At 45.7% G+C, this 17403-nt stretch overlaps 1 protein-coding gene across 2 annotated transcripts in view; it reads right to left on the reverse strand.

The window, feature by feature from the left end:
- The window catches only part of HDAC8 (histone deacetylase 8), a 571221-nt gene that overhangs the window by 144676 nt on the left and 409142 nt on the right, over positions 1-17403 (reverse strand). The window contains exon 9 of one of the 2 annotated variants that reach the window (XR_011199196.1): positions 2299-2397. Coding sequence is in view for 1 of the 2 variants with exons in the window: in XM_069211852.1 (XP_069067953.1) it covers positions 2299-2393 (95 nt within the window). In the remaining variant the exon portion in view is untranslated. The remainder of the gene's footprint in view (positions 1-2298; positions 2398-17403) is intronic. The other variant, XM_069211852.1, reaches the window with a different exon arrangement.

A 17403-nucleotide genomic window follows, 5' to 3' on the forward strand; every position in this document is an offset into this window, starting at 1 on the left:
TGAGCAATGTCATCCCCTGCATCAGTCGGTAACGAATATGTCATAAAGAAACTGCACCCTGCCTTGAAGTAAGAGAACAGTGTCGGTGTCAGATGGGCTGCTCGTGTTGAGAGGCCCCCTGACACGCTCTGCGCAGCCCTGTCTTGGAACGGGACATCACTATGGGTTGGCCATCTGGCACCAGTGAAGTCGCATTGGTGTCAGTGGATCGCTCTGTGGTGTAAGACGTGGTGCCAGAAACCGGTTTGGTACTGGAGTCTGTATAAAGCCCTCCACTGATCCAGGAGGCTAAACGGGCACTGAGGGAGATCCTACTGATGGGAGTCCAGTTGGAAGGCCTCTCAGTTCCAAGGGGCCTGAAAGCGTTCTAGAGGGAGTCACATGCACAAATAACCAACCTTCGCCTCATGAATCTTCTTAATTTGTAATGGAGTCACTCAAGGTCTGGGAAACTCGGGGTGGCCCAGGGTGGGGTCAGCAACAGGCTCCATAGAATGGCTGCGGGAGCAGGTCCTGGAAGCACGATGACAATTGCACGCTCTCTTTAGGGACTTAAAGAGGCGCAAAAGAATCGAGTCCCACTCAAACTTTTTCTTCTTCTTGGACTTACAGGAAGGCCATGATCTCAATGATGACTTGTCACAGGAATGACTTTGGGAGCAGGAACATCTTCCCTTCGACTGTGACCAACGCAGGAGGAACAACTTTACTTCTCGCTCCCAGGTGGCCTTCAGGTTCAGTCGCTACAGGCCACAGAGTCCTGGGATGACTCCAAGCACCACAGGCATACCATGTGGGGATCAGTTGCAGACATTGCCCATCTGTGACATTGCCCATAAGGCATGAAGCCTGTTGAGCTGTTGGGGACATGTCCCTTGTCAACACACATGGGTGGAGCTTCTATAGCCCGCACATGTTACATCTGGCACTTTAGATGTGGAGTTGCAGGTGCGACCTCCTGGCGCACAGGGGTACTACTACAAAGCTTTCCGATCTAGTCTGACGCCTGGGGAACATTCTAAGCTGAGGAATTTGTGATTAAAAATCTCTATGAGAAGAGGTAGTCTATTATAGAGATCTGTATGGCCTGCTTCGAGACCAATTAAAACCCATCCATGCTTATAAAATGGAGGGGAGTTTCCTGGAAGGCCAAAAGCCTGACCTCAACTTGCTGAATCATAGTAACAGGATTTTGGTTAATGGATATGGCTTTAATCCAAGCGCCCTCACAGAGGTTCTGGGGAGAAAAAGTACCATCACTAACTGCCTTTTCCTTTAGATAAAAGGGTGTCTAAAGTATACTGAAAAGGGTGACGATTTGAGTGCCAAGCAGTCCACACAGGTTGGTAGAAGAATATATAACAAGGAATAAAACGTGCAGTAGAAAACTTCGGAAGGAGTACAGGCGAATACTAGGACTCCGTATGCATCCTCCCTAGTATACAATAAACATAGGACAAACATCATACACCCTGTATTATTAAATTACCCCTGCATTGTATGTGGACATTTCCTTTGAATGAGCCCCCTCCCATGTAAGGGATGTACATCAGGTGAGAACCTATTTTCACTTAACATATATCAAAAGTAATTTATGGTCTAGATCTAGTTTGGAGTCTGATGACTGAAGCCTCAGAGTTTTCTCACCAAAATGCCACTTTTACCCTGCTTTTTACTGTCTGTAATACTGAAAGCACACCTGGATCAATCATCTACAATGTTCATGACATCATCAATCCAGTATCGCACTGATGGCACCAACTATGAAAAGGCAATCAATAGCCTAGGCTTCATTTTAAAATCTATACTAGTGAAAGTAATGTAGGGTAAAAAAAAAATACTTTGACCATGAAAGCAAAACAACAGCGCACAGGAGACTTTAAATTAGATTTAACTGTATATGACTTATTTTAGGAAACAGCCCTGAATTATAGGTCAGGGGAAATTGGCCTTTTAATATAAAACAAGCATATTAAAATGCAGAACTACCCAAAGAGTTCCTTTGTGTGAACGGGCCAAATCTATTTAGTGCCCTTCTGCAAATTAGTGAAGAATCTGAAGTTGATTGGCTTTTGCAAATGTCTCACATAAAAAATGCCAGACCATCTCAGATTTTCAGAACAAGAGTCCACTATGCAGCAGGGACAGAGTTTTATTGTTACCAGTGTCTCTCAACAAAATAGTATTGAGTGGTGAGGATGCGGATTTGATTAGATGGAATGACTAAGCTTGGATGGCCCGCGTCTGCTCCCGCCCCATATTCGAAGGAGAAGGGAAGGCTTTTGTCGGAGACCTTACCTCATGATCTGGTATCTCCGAAGAGAGTGTTCTCCCCAGAATGACCCCGGTCAGGTACGTCCAGCAGCGAGCCGTGTTGGCAAGGTGGTAGCCTCCTGTCTCCAGCAAGAATTGTGACGGCAGGAATGAACCGAGATGGAGGGGAGAAAGAGAGACTAAGTTTAATGAAAGGAACTCATTGTGCTGGAGCTAGAACACCTTGAATGAACACTGCACATGAATAGAGCTTTTTATGCAAGTCCACAATGTATGCTTTGGGGCTGGCTGGAGCCAGCTCACCTGTGCTGGAGAGAGGAGGTAGACTGATACATTCCGCAAGCCGGACCTCACTCAACTGTACAGGCAGCTACCCAGAAACTAATATGTGCAGACACAAGGCTTACCACCATCAGAATACAGCTGGTAAAGACGTACAAGCACACACTGAAATACATGGAAAAGTACAGTTATCAAACATAAATTAGATGCCAATTGCCAATATTGATCCTTCAAATAAAGCACTCAAGTTATTTGGAAAATGGGAAATACTTTTAAGCCGGGGGGCCACTGTGCTAACATTCCTACAAGAAATAATGAAATGAATGAATCTTGTCTTAATCACTCGTCCAATCGATATTAAAATATCTCAGCTTGAAACCCCTTTCAGTATGATACAATGACACATAGAAATAGACACATGGTACTCAGTAACTGCCCTGCTTGAAGAGCTTGTGCTACATGAGCCTTGTCAGTAAAACAGTTGAAGTTTTACATATGTGTGTTATATATCACCCAGGTGTTCTGAAGTGCACTCTAAAGCGCTGATGCCAAGACATGAGTAGAGGGGGGAGGGGAAAGGGGAAACTGGAATGAGGCCAGGGTAGACCAAAGGTCATTGGGGAAAATAGATTTAAAGTCTCAATTAGGAATTGGAGGCCACTGCTAACCAGTGACATAGTCCAGTGCCCTCTGGCGAGTTCCATGTTTAACATGCAAATTCACAGGTCTGAATTCCTACAAGACCAACTATGTCATTCCTCACTTAAATGTTTTAATAGCTCTTTAGTATTTGTTTCCTTAACATATTTGAATTTACCTAAGCACATCATTTACATGTATGTAGTGAAAGCTAACACACTCGCTTCAGTATGATTACTGGGATGTTCACATTGTCTTCCCACATCCAACACATGCCCAACATATTACAATGAGCCTTCAAAACTGACAAAAATATTACGAGAAACCACAAAAATTTAACAAAGCAGAGTGTAAATCAGCCACAAAACAGTGTGTTCTTCATGATGGGACCATCTGTAAAGGTACAAGGACTTAGGACTTACGGCAACAGCACAAAACATAACCCACAGTTCTAGTCCATGCACCGTGAAGGGTCCCAAATTATAACACAATCCAGCAGAGGAAATCCAGGCATCAAATATAAAAGTGGAAAACCTGTGCCTAGGGTTCATGGAGGACCATCATCGGATTTGGCCTTCAGTGCTACCCGAAATAACCAGCCTCCAGGATGCATCTCCCCGACATCCTCTGCATCTATTTGACAGCAATTTCCTCATTGCACAGCCATGCCGCAATGTTGGAAGCTGCCACCGTCTTCTATAGCAATAGTTTTTTTTTTTTTTAAATCAGTGCAAGTTCAAGTAATTTCCTGATAAGCTTACTTGCTTTAGTCCTGTGTAAATTACCCCAAAAAATGTTTGGGTGCCACTACCAAATTCCCACCTTTAAGATAATTAATTAAGGCGAGAACCCATGTCTAAAACTGAGCTATCACTCCCAGTCCCGTATCCTACTGTTAGAGTCAGCCTACAGGATCTCTGACAAACATCCAGGGCTTTGGGATAGATTCTAGCAATTCTGGAGGGAGTTAAATAAGTTTGATAAATATATAGAGTCTCTGATTTCTATTTATCGTTTTTCATATTCAAGCACACGGGTCCCTATAGAGATTAGTGTAGGAAAGTACCCTCTTCCTGGCATGGTTACCCCAACGTTTTGCCTATTGTCAGTATGTTTTTGACTGTGTTCACTGGGATCCTGCTAACCAAGACCCCAATGACTGTGCTCTTTCCCTTTAAATTTGGTTGCTTGGACCACAAACACCCCACATTTGGCACACTGGTGCTCCCTTGTAAGTCCCTAGTATATGGTACCTAGGGCACTGGGGCACCAGTGGTCCCCCTATGGGCTGCAGCAAGTATTATGCCTCCCATGGGGAGCCCATGCAAAGTGTATTTGCAGGCCTGCCATTGCAGCCTGCATCAAAGGGTGCATGCACCCTTTTCACTAGGTGCACCAGGTCACCTTAAGTCACCCCTATGGTAGGCCCTCATAGCCCAGAGGGTGCACGTAGCTGTGTGTGAGAGCAACTCTTTCACAAGCAGAGGTGCCCCCACAAACTCCAGCTCCATTTTCATGGACTTGGTGACTGCAGGGATGCCATTTTACACGTGAACTGAACATAGGTCACTACCTATGTCCAACAACATAATGCTAACTCCAAACGTGGGCATGTTTGGTATCAAACATGTCAGAATCATACCCCAATGCTGCTGCTATTATTGGAACTATGATTCCTTACACTCAGGGGGCTCCTTAGAGGACCCCCATCATTGATCGTACCAGCTGTCTGGGGTTTTCTAAGCAGCCTAAGCTGCTGCCACCACTCAGACAGGTTTCTGCCCTCCTGCTGCTTGACCAGCTCAAGCCCAGCTCAAGCCCAGGAAGGCAGTACAAAGGATTTCCTTTGTGAGAGAGGGTAACACCCTCTCCCTTTGGATACAGGTGTACATGGCTTGGGAGGGTAGCCTCCCCAAGCCACAAGCCACTGGTATGCTTTGAAGGGCACATTTGGTGCCCCCCCTTGCATAAACCAGTCTGCACCAGTTCAGGTACCCCCAGTCCCTGCTCTGGTGCGAAACTGGACAATGGAAAGGGGAGTGACTACTCCCCTGTCCATCAGCACCCAGGGGTGGTGCTCAGAGCTCCTCCAGAGGGCTCCTTGATTCTGCCATCTTGAATCCAAGATGGGCAGAGGCGTCTGGGAGCATCTGAGTGGCCAGGTCAGGCAAGTGACGTCAAAGCCTTCTCCTGATAGGTGGTCACCTGGCAGGGTGACCAATCCCCTTTCCAGGGCTATTTAGAGTCTCCTTCTTGGGTGGGTCCTCAGATTCGATGGGTAAGACTCCTCTACACCGTTTACTTCAACTTCTGGCCACTGGAACCGCAACTGGACTCCTCAGGAATTTACAATCTGCAGCAATAGTGAAAACTTTGCCCTGCAACATTGTTTATCTGACTCCTTCCAACAACTGCAACATTTCCCCGGCTGTGCATTCTCCGAGGTCAAAAAGTCTTCAGCCTGCACAAGAAGCAGGAAGGAATCTCCCTTGGAGTGAAGGAGTCACTTCCCTACCTCGGCAGGCACCAACAGCAACTATGACCGGCTGCATGGATCTCCTGTCATCCTGAGCTGCGTGGATCCTGCATCGCAGGTGGTGGTCTGGAGTGGTCACCTTGGTCCTCTCTGCCAGCGCTCCAACTCGCCATCCCACGCGCAACAGTACACCCCACCCCCCTGCACTGCGTCTCTTACAGCTACCAAGGCTTGTTGGCATCTCCTCCCGGGGATCTTCACGCTCAGACCCCAGCACTCTTCCCTGTGATGCACAGCCCTCTGCGTGTCTCTCCTGTGGCGTGGGACCCTTCTTCAGTTGTGCTGCATGGGCTCCTCTGCAACCCCTGGATCCTCTTCCAGTGGGTCTTCTGTTGGGGCTGCCTCTTCTTCTGTGGACTCTGTGCTGCTGAGGAGTCCCTGGGACTCCCCTCTGCCGGTTGAGTCCCCCTGGACCTTGCTGGTTCCCGGCAGCTCCACTTTTCGTCTATCGCGACTCTCGCCTTTGCCAAGGCTTGTTGGTGGCTTTTTCACACCACCGACAGACTGCAATCTTCCATCTGGCGTAGGATGTCAACTGCATCCTCCAGGAACTCTTCACCGACTCCAGGGCTGCATTGCTGACCATCTTCGTCTACCGTCAACCAACTCCTGCAACAATAGACGGGTGGGTAGTAGCTCCTGCCACCACCGGACACTTCCACGATTTCTGGACTTGGTCCTCTTTTCTTTCAGGTCTTCCTTCTTCAGGATCCACTGCTGGTTTCTTGCAGTTTTGTCTGTGTGGTGCATGATTCTTCTTTTCAGTCCTTTTGGTGGTTTGAGGCCCAGTAACTTACCCCTTTCTCCCTGGTCGCTGGGGGGCACTGTGCTACTTAACTTTTGAGGTTCCTAGTTGCTCCAGCTCCCCTCTACAGATTCCACTTACGTAGGTGGAGGTTCTGCATTTGCATTCCATTTTTTTTGTATATGGTTTGGGCTTCCCCCAGGGTCACTATTGTCTATTGCTTTGCACTATTTTCTATTGCTATTTATGCCTAGTTATGATTACTAGTGTACATATTTAGTGTGTTTACTTACCTCCTATTGGAGAGTTGCCTATTTAGTGCCTTTGGTAATTGTGTCACTAAAATAAAGTACCTTTATTTTTGTAACAGTGAGTGTTTTCTTTCACGTGAAGTGGTGTGTGACTACAGTGGTACTGCATGAGCTTTGCATGCCTCCTAGATTAGCCTTGTCTGCTCGTCCACAGCTACCGAAAGAGAGGTTGGCTTCTAGACACTGTCTACACTACACTAATTGGGGGGTACCTGGAGCTGGTATGAGGTGAAAGTACCTTAGGTACCCACCACACACCAGGCCAGCTTCCTACAATTATATACTCATTTCTTCTTAACTCCCGCTACATCAGAGTAAAACGTTGGGGGCAAAGATAAATACAGAGCTGAGACCGCTCATCTGCCCATCCTTTGTATCAAAAACGTAGTCAATGCATCATTCCTGGGTGGCTCCTCTGTATCCAATTGCCATGTCAGTTGTATTATTTGTAAGGGTCCCAAATGTGAGAAACTGGCCTGCACCAGGATCCTAATCCTCACAACGATTTAAAGGGGTGGACCATTTCATCATTAAGCAAGTCCTCTACAATCACTCTCCCCAACACCGACTGTGTTGATGGGTTCCAGCTACGTCTTTGAATTGAGCGAGGAACCATAAGGATATCTTGGGTGAACATGCTGCTTTTTTTTCCAGCCGGCTCCAGATATTTCCCCCAACACCGTAGTACTGAATGCAAGGCTCTATAATCTGTATTCGCTAATACCATCCCACCCATCAGGACACCCTGAGCAGATCATCCATCTATAGTGTGGTTAGTTTTACGTATCCTTTGCGCATTAGCTTCAGGCTTTAGGCCTTTGTGCACTTTGCCCTGGATGTGTTTTATTCATTTGCTGGCAGCTTAGAGCCTCTGTGCACTTTGCTCTAAATGCTTTTTATTAGGCTTCATACTGTTATTTTTCAAATAGCCAGTTCTACGGTGTTGTTTTTTTATTCATATCACACTGTTTTGCCTACTTCAGCACTGGAGTTCTCCATAACATATTTACTCTGTGCTTCAGTCAAGGATACAGTCTGGTACATTGGCGATAGACGTGGTAGGAGTTTAGATTTGGCATTCCTGCGTAGGGACATTTTGTGATCACAATGACATGTTAGTTATAAAATCACTTCCTTGTCCCAATTCACGCAAGAGGGAGATTCCGACCAGGGAACCACAACTAGACGCTGACTGCCTCGTTGCAGATGCTGAACCAGATCACAGGCCTTTGCTCAGGTATGAGGGCTGATGTCCCCCCAGTGATTCGGAAAGGCAAGCTAGAAGCTTAACATGCTGTGCTCTAAATAGAACAAGCAGAGGGAGAGTAGAAACTGTTAGGCACTATGATAGCTTTGTTCTTATGTTTTACTCTCCTGGTGACTATTTCAATCCTACTATGTTGTATTGTTCTGGTTATTGCGGCTCACGCCTTATTATCTAAAATACAGTCGTTTTATTAAAACATTATATAAAACTTATACTGTCTTTGTCATTTGTATATGAGATCATATTGTAAATGAGAGAGTTGGTTTGGATCAGAGTGACCACGACTTCCCTGAGAAGTTCCAAAGATGTCATGCGCTCGGCTGCTCAATCATTTCTTCCCCGTGGGAGAAATGAGGCACTGCTAGTTAGCCGGAGCAAAAACCGGATTTAGGGTGACAGAGTTCTTTACAAGTGGGTCAGACTCAGTCCCCCACACCGTTATCGATCCTGCTGCCTAGAAATCCAGTAGTCTCATTTAGGATAATGAGAGCCCACGCGACATGGCGCCGCCAACGTTTGGTCTGGCTCTAATATTTAGGTCCGACTGACTCTCTCGGTCTCATATATATTTTGACTCCTCGGTTCCGTACGCGGAGACATCCGTGGGGCTGAGGGTTTCCGCCACCAGGGGATAGGTACATCCTATTGCTTAGTGGTTGGTTGTTCAAGCTTGAACTTTGAAAGGAAAAACCCCGATATTGGTGTGCCTTCTCTGACCTAGAGCTATTTTTTTTTTTTAAACAAATGGCGAATCCTAATGTAGTGAATATAGCAATCAATATGCGTCACCCGCTCACAGGACATCTGATAGCACATGGACTGACGGTCCAGGGGGGTCCGGTCACTTTTGTGGTGGACGCCCATGCAGCCTATAGAACAGAACTTTTTTATTCTTGGGTCGTATTTCCAGCAGTTGATGGGGGAACAAATACTTTTCACGAATACACTGTTGCGAATGCCCCTGGACAATACAGGGCTTACGCATACTTAGAGATACCTTTATCTTATCAAGAACAACATAATTGGCTTGATGGCGCACTCCCACACACAGTAGCACAAGTAAGGTTAGGTCCACTGAGTAATGATGGTCCGACCTGGCCTTTATTGGCTACTTACACACCATATCCTGCGGTTGCAAATTTGGCAGTGGCTGACGTGCGTCGTTTATATATAGACTTAGCAACTACATACAGAAGACTGGTTCAGTTTGTAATGCAGGCATAGCGCGTGCTGCTCCGGCTCACCCACAAGCAGTGGTTCCGGGTATCAATCCAGCCACTGTACACTCAGTTATGGGTAAGGTACCGGCTAAACGTGAGGAGACTCCATTTTGGCTGGCGCAGAAAATTAATACGCTGGAAGCAGTATTTCCCCATACGGGACCTCAGGATAAACATAGAATATTGACGATGTGTTTGCCGTATGGGATGGTTCCTCCGGTGGACCTTTGTAATACCTGGGGCACGGTGTTTGCCGCGCTCTACACTACAGCACACGGTACACCAACATTAGCTAATTTACCGGAAGTGCTTAAACAAATTCAAGATGAATATGGGGCTGCCCCTGCCTTAGATTTGGGCATGCAGTTAATGGGCAATTTTGCTGCGGTTTCTTCTATTATTTTGAGTAATCTCAAGGGAGAGGCAGTAGCACTAGCAGTGCGAATGCGTCTTCGAGATGTTCTGCAGATTGATCAGGAGCGGGAACTTCCGAGGATAATAACAGAGACCTATTCCAGTATTGGTCACGATAGCCTAGGGGCTAGACCGCAAAAACCCCAGTTGCAGGGTAAAAATAATAAAGATAATGCTAAGCAACAGCAACCTGAGGGTACAAAAAAGCGCTGGGAAAAGAAACAGCAAACACCTAAAAAAGATGGGGGACAGTCTCCGAAACCGGAGACACCGCAGAATAGGTATAATCTCAGGAATAGGGATAATTTGAAGACACCTGATAGATATCAATATGCTGATACACACCAATCTCGTTCCTTTCAGGACTCCTCAGAGAAGAGAAGTGAGAGAGGTGGGCGATCAGAGCGGAGGACGGAGTACGTGAAACCAAGACAGGATTCACAACGCTCGGCGTAGGTTTCTGTTAAACAAGAAGAGAAACCGCTGCAACAAAAACAGCAATTTAAAAAGAAGAAAGTGGCAGCAGTCTCAGTTCGACATGCCGCTCAAGAAGAGAGTTCTCTTGACGAACAAGACATGGGCGTTAGCACTGTTAGACAGCGCGGCAGAGGTCACAATAGTTCGCTGGAGTCTTCTAGAGCATCTGGAGGTGAAAGCAACTGATGACTTCATACAAGTCGAAACGGCGGATATGCGAGTCTCTGATCCTGATAGAGTATATCAAGTGACTCTGCGATTAGAAGGGGACATTGACCGCATTGTACATGCCATCTTTTGGGACCATGTGGTAAAATCATATGATGTTTTGCTGGCCGAACAGGATTGGCCACCTGACTTTGTTCGCGACTGTCCGGTTGGGGAGGAGGTTATTGCACCTTCCTTCTCACCACTTGTTCCGAGAGAACTAGCGGAGTCCTATAGTAAAACATGGGCTCTAGCACAGGCTCCCGCCCTATATAGAAATAACGTGGGGTGGGATAGACAATCACCTTATCATGTAATTCCAATAAAGGGCGAACCTCAGCCGCAGCCACAGTATCCTATCAAATTTGAGGCAAGGGCATCGGTTAGGAAAATTCTTACACAATTGGAGTACCAGGGGGTAATTGAGCCCTGTGTCTCGCCGATGAATAATCCCTTGTTTCCGGTTGCTAAACCGGACCATTCATATAGGATAGTGGTGGATTACAGACATTTGAATAGTCATACACGCACATATGCAATACAGAATTCACATAGCGCAGCGCTTATAAATAATATAGTACGTAAGAAATACAAAACAACGTTAGATATCTTGAATGGATTTTTCTGCCAAAATATAGCGCCCGAAAGTCGGGACTATACCAGTTTCAGTGCGTTTGGCTCTCAGACAAAGTTTTGTCGTTTGCCTCAGGGGTATAAGAATAGCCCAGGACTGTTTTCTGCTCGTGTGACTGAAATGCTACACGAGTTGGACCCTGAAGCGTTATCATATGTTGATGACATATATCTGACAGACAATGAGATTCTGCAACATCTAAGGCGTGTATCGCGCATTGTTGTGGGGTTTGCTGATATTGGCTATAAGTTTAATTTTAAGAAATCAAAGATTGCCTTCCTCAGCGTCATTTTCCTGGGATATGAGTTGTCGAGTGAGGGCAAGAGCTTAGCGCCACATTTTTTGGAGAAATGTGCTTTATTGCACCCTCCTAATACGGTTCGGAAGCTCCAGTCATTGTTGGGGTTTCTGAATTTTGGCAGAACTTACATTCCTGATTATGCTACGCGTATAAAACCCTTATACGAATTGATTCGCCCGAATTTTTCGAGTAGATTTTGGACGATTGATCATACACACATACTGCAAGAGTTACAGACTGATCTCTTAGCAGTTAAACACTTACACACACGGGACAATAAGACACATTTAGTCATCAGGGTGATACCTGGGGCTGTTGGGTTTACGTATGTCACCTTTAATGAGGGTGAGACAGTCCCGATTGCATACAAGTCCCACTTGTATTCTGCTGCAGAACAACAATTTGCACAGACTGAGAAAATACTCACTGCAGTACAGATGGCTGTGATTAAAGAAAGACCGCTTGCCCAGGGCCAACGCATCATTGTCGTTTCCCCGATTCCGGCCTTAGAGGCTGTTACAAAAGCGAGTGTTCCTAATTCGAAAGCTTTACACCCGCGATGGATACAATGGGCTACGTCTTTGACAGCCACTGATGTAGATTACATATTTGACCCTAAACTGCAGACTCAAGAATTTCTTCAATATGAAATGGAGTACCCTGTCCCTGCTGGCACATTGCCTATTGACCAATATCAGGTGGTCATGTATACCGATGGCTCTGCGCAACCAGCGGTTGGGACTAAACAACAGTTGTCTGCTGCATGTGCGGTAGTGAGCGGCACTATGGAGGGGGAAGTGTTCTGCCCCCGACATACTTATACTAAAACCTTGGGAGATTGCACGGCACAGCTGGCTGAGCTCAAAGCTCTATTGTTAGCGTTGGAACACGCGGATCCGGCGACTTTGACCTTGCTGGTCTGTGACTCCTACTACTGTGTTCAGTCTTTCAATAAATATCTGCACTATTGGAAGTTGAATGGGTTCAGAGATTCTAAAGGCAACACCATTAAACATAAATTGTTATGGGGTAAGGTTGCGGATCTGAAAGAAACGCTTCCTAAGGTCCATGTTGTGCATAAACTTGGACACCAGCGCGTTGGAATACATGTTGCTGGGAATACTTTGGCTGATGAAGCCGCAAAGTCGGCAGTGGCTGTCGCCACTGTGGCCGCAGTGACTCGTTCGAGTTCCAAACCAGACACAGAGATTTCGGCTGCCATAAAGGCTACGGCTGATGGCACGCCATTTCCTAAAGGATTTCCTTCTAAATATAGTTACTGCTGGAGTAGTGCGCTGAATGCTGTTGTTAATATTCCAGGCATTGGTATGCGTGAACTACCCAATAAAATTGAGAGACCTCGATTAATTTCTGAAGCACATGAGAGGGTGGCGTCTGCACATGCTGGTGTGGCTGCTACGATTTCACTTTTACAGGCTCGTTACTGGTGGCCTGGTCTCTATAAAGAGACAAAGCAATATGTCCTTTGTGGTGACGTTTGTCAACAGATTAAAGCTTCGTCGGCTAGACGCCCGCAGCAGACGCCCCTTCTGATTTCAAATAAACCTTTACAGTGTGTGTACTTGGATCATTGTGGTCCGCTGACACCAGATAGTGCATACAAATATATATTGGTTGCTGTAGATTCGTGCTCCAGATTTGTGTGGGTATGGCCACAACGCTCGGCTGACGCTCGAACTGTTATTAAAGATTTGCGCATCTTTGTCGATACATTTGCAGTTGCGGCTTTTCATTCGGACCAGGGCCCTGCTTTTGCCTCTAAGGCATTCAGGGACACCATGGCTTCGTTGGGGGTCCAACTCCAATTCTGGTCTCCATTTCATCCCGAGGGAAATTCTGTCGTGGAGCGTTTAAATCGTGATTTAAAGCAATCCTTAACGGCCAGAGTTATAGGTACGGGTCGTAGTTGGCTAGCCCACCTGTATGGAGTACAGAGAGCACTTAATAACTTGCCTAGAAGGTCACTGGGGGGTCGTACTTCATACGAGTGCCTGTTTGGAACACAAATGTATGTTCCTGATCTAGATGGTCATCGTGTGGAGGCGGCAGTTACGCCCTTTGACATAAATGATTGTGTCACTGTTTTGCAGGATTTACAACAATTCCGTGAGGATAACTCTTCTGCAAGTGCTGCCTCCTCAGGAATTAAGGATGAGCCAGTAACACCTACTGGTTGGATACCCAGGATTGGGGATCTAGTGCGTAAAAAGGTCACAGTAAAGAAAGAATTTGGTCCTTCTTATCGAGCACCTGTCCCTGTGTGAGGGGTAAGCGGCACGAGAACTGTGATTTTACCGCCGCTGCAAGGGGCCAAAGGAAATTGCTTTGTTTCCATTGATAATGTCAGGTTACAACATGTGGCCGATTCTGCACAGCAGACCAAGAGGGACACCCAGTAGTTCTGGAATCCCTCTCGCTACTGGGGAAGAAGTCCCGCTGCAGGTGATTTACACCGACGCTGTTTCCTCTCCGAGCTCGGGGAGGGTGGATGATGATCTTGCGATTGTTCCACAGACGACGTTTAATTTGGAATCTTTTGATCAAGTTGCTGTACGTTCTACTGAGGTTTCTGAACATGTGGTTTATAGTGTGCCAAGGCTAGAGCCTCCATCTGCTTCTTTGTTCACAGTTGCACCTTTTGCAAGAACTGCCTCTGGCTGCTTCAACGACACTGATGATGCAGTGTCCAACTCCTCGTCCTCGATGTCTTCTGTCCGAGGTCCACGTAAGCTGCTGTGTTGGCTTAAACGCACGTATTTTGTTTTTCCTTGGAACTATTTGTGGCTTTTAATGGCTGTAATGACTCTTTTTTTGTGGTTGGGATTTGTGGTTACTTTTTTTCTGGTAATACATGGTCATTTTCTTCCTGATCGATCTGACATTGAGCACGTGGAGTCTGTGTTAAAACCACATTTTTCGTCTCATATGGTTCGAAGAGACTTGTCCAATGTAAACATTTCTGCAATACCGATTCCGGATGGGATTGTGTGGGATAAAGTAATGTTTGATATATATGGTCCCACTGAATTGATTCAAATACCGTATGTCCTCAAGTTATCAATGAATGATATTGTTATACCAGGCATTGTTTCTGATGATTGGGATGTGAAGACAGTAGATTCTATGCTAACAGATTTGCAATATTATACTGTCTATGACGATGAAGATGCTTACCAATTTAGAGATAATCATGGTGACATGTTTTGCTACAACTATTATGGACACCACTTTATTCATAAAGCAAGTAGCCCTAAGTCCATATTTAATTATGTGCAATGGGAACATTGCTCGACTCCTCCACAAGGGAGTTCGAAAACGTATTATGATAAATTTGCATATTTTTCTGGGCATGATCAGCGAAATGCTAAGTCTTACTATTTTAAAGTTGCACCGTATTCTAATAAGCAAATTTTATTGACCGATACTAAATTACTGTATTCAAATTTGTTTGTATCTAAACTTTCGGTCGAGGGGTATGAATACTGGTTTAAGACTGTTGACTTGAAAAGTGTTTGGGGTACGAAAAATTGGCAGATGCAAGGCAGGGATACATTATTTAGAGCATGTATTATCCCTGTGCAGATGATTTTCCTCAATGACACAGTACAACAGACTAGCTGTTTGGGCTTGGCGACAATTAGAGAGTTGAATTTGCCTAGTATACCTGTCCCTTCCAAATTAAATAACTGGCAGCACTATGTGAATGCTACTTTTTGTGAATTTACACATTGGGTCCAGAATGGTACGCTTAACACTTCATCGTTACATCCGGGCGGGTGGTTATTATGGCCTGTAGACACTAATAAGTGTCATCAACGTTTTGTCACCTCTTCAGGGGGGTTCAGGACTAGTAGGGCAGACCCTCGTTACATTTCACCAGAACATGCTGATATTATAACTACATACAGCGTGGGGAAGCTTTGTCAGCAATGGTTGAAGTCATCCACGCTGGATGCAGTTAAGTAACATCTCACGTTACTGTCTAATGATACTGATTTACAAGATTTTTTGTCAGGTCTCAAGGTACCACGGAAGAAAAGATTTTTATACGAAGTTTAAAATGAGAGTTGGAAGCTTTCACAACAGGAGGCTGCATCCCGGTTAAGGCAGATTGATCAGGAAAATCTGCTGCAGACTTTGTCTGTTGTTGATAATGGCATGCATACCCTTTCTGACCGTGTTTACACGATTGACAGCATTGTTTCCCTCTGCTATTGACATTATTAAATCGGACATGTCTTCTTTATATCATGGGCAGAGTCAGACGCGGTCCATCATGCAGCTGGGTTGGACTCTTCAGACCTTGAAGGCGGGTCGCGTTCCATGGCAGCACATTCGTGCCAGAGAGATCTTTATCTCTTTTAATTTGACTCGTCAACAACAGCTGATGGCTAAAAAGGAAGCGACGTATGTCATGTTGAATATTGAGAAATTGGAGAAACTGCCTTTCACGGTTGCTGAGATTACGTCAGCTGAGTGGTTGATTCATGGGGTTATTAATCTGCCTATCTCCACTCTGCAATTTACTTCTTGTTTGAAGCACATTCCGGTAGGTAGATATGAACTATTGGGAGACAGTTACATACACAAGGTGTGGGAGCTTCCCTTTCAATACAGATGTATTAATGGTTTGAGGGAGGTTTTTCTTAGCGGTAGCGAATGCGAAGCTTCTGTCAGCCATTCCATGGTTTGTAAACAGCTGTCCTTGCACGGAGCGTGTAACGCTTCGATTGCTAACTTAGCTTGTTATCTGAAGGGAGTTCCAGTCCCGGTTATTAAAAACACTTTCCAGGTGCTTTCTAACGGCAGTTACATTGTTCTTAACAGCGAACGCTACTGTGGCATGCGTGCCGGAATAGTTTACGTTGTCGTTGTCAACAAGGCCGTTACGTGCTGCGGGAATGTGTTGTTTCCCCCCACTCAAATTAGGGAGGTAGCGGACATCTGGCCCCATATTGCTACTTCCAAGGTTAATTTCGACAAGTTGAGTCGGCTAAAAGCTTTATTGTTTCAAAAGCATGTGGCCCTTACATCTGCTAGCGAGACCTACGCACTTCAGGTGGCAAGGTCATCGGCGGAGATACAGTCCCTTTTGAATACTAACTTTCCGAGTCACTTCGGTGAACTTGTGGGACGTATATTTAATGCATCCAGCACTGCAGGTATTGCACATTTTTTCAAAGCCGTTGGTGTTGGTTTTGCTCACACCTTCTCTTCCATATTCGGTTTGATACCTTCGCCTATACACTCTATTTTCGGAAGCATTTTTGGGGGTTTCCCGATTACTTTGGCTTTGTTGGCTGGAGTTTTGCTATTGTTGCTATTTTTTCGCAATGGCTGTCCCGCCACGACAAGATCCTATATTTCTGCTCCCGTCAGCGCAGCTGTGTCGTGAACGCATGATGCAGCATTTTGGAGCAACACTCCTGGGACATTTGGAGTGTGACTGGTCTCTGTCATTCCGACCAGTTTTGGATTGTGTGCAACCCGTGTTTCGGTGCCTTTGGTGCTCGTTTGAACATGCACTGGCTTTCTGTCTCTCACTGCAGCGCCCTCCAGTGGTCGAAACTGATCTGTTGATGTTCCCGATTAGGGCTCATTCCCAGACTTGTGCACTACGGTTGCGTTTGCTTCGTGAGGCGGTCTATGAGATTCCCTTCCTGGAGGAAGATGGTGTTGTCTCTTTCCTAGGCCCTGCACGGGGTGCTGCCCTGGATGGTTTTGGGGCTTTGGAACACACCTGCTCCATGGTACTTTGTGGCGTGGATCTTCCGATATTAACATATATCGAAGTGGAGGAGCTCCTACGTTCTATTGCTTCTGTCTGACAATTGGATTTTTTTCTCTCCTGCAAAATTGACACTATATTGAATTTGGCTTTATCGTCACATGTTTCCTAAATTTATGACTTTGTTGTCTTCTGACCTTGTTGAAATATATAGTTTTATGTATTGTTTATATTTGGGGCATACTTTTATATTATTGGAACCACTTGCTACCGACAAGGGGAGGGTGTAGTGTGGTTAGTTTTACGTATCCTTTGCGCATTAGCTTCAGGCTTTAGGCCTTTGTGCA

The sequence above is a fragment of the Pleurodeles waltl genome, chromosome 10, assembly GCF_031143425.1.
Source record: "Pleurodeles waltl isolate 20211129_DDA chromosome 10, aPleWal1.hap1.20221129, whole genome shotgun sequence".
In the NCBI taxonomy this organism is placed as follows: Eukaryota; Metazoa; Chordata; class Amphibia; order Caudata; family Salamandridae; genus Pleurodeles; species Pleurodeles waltl.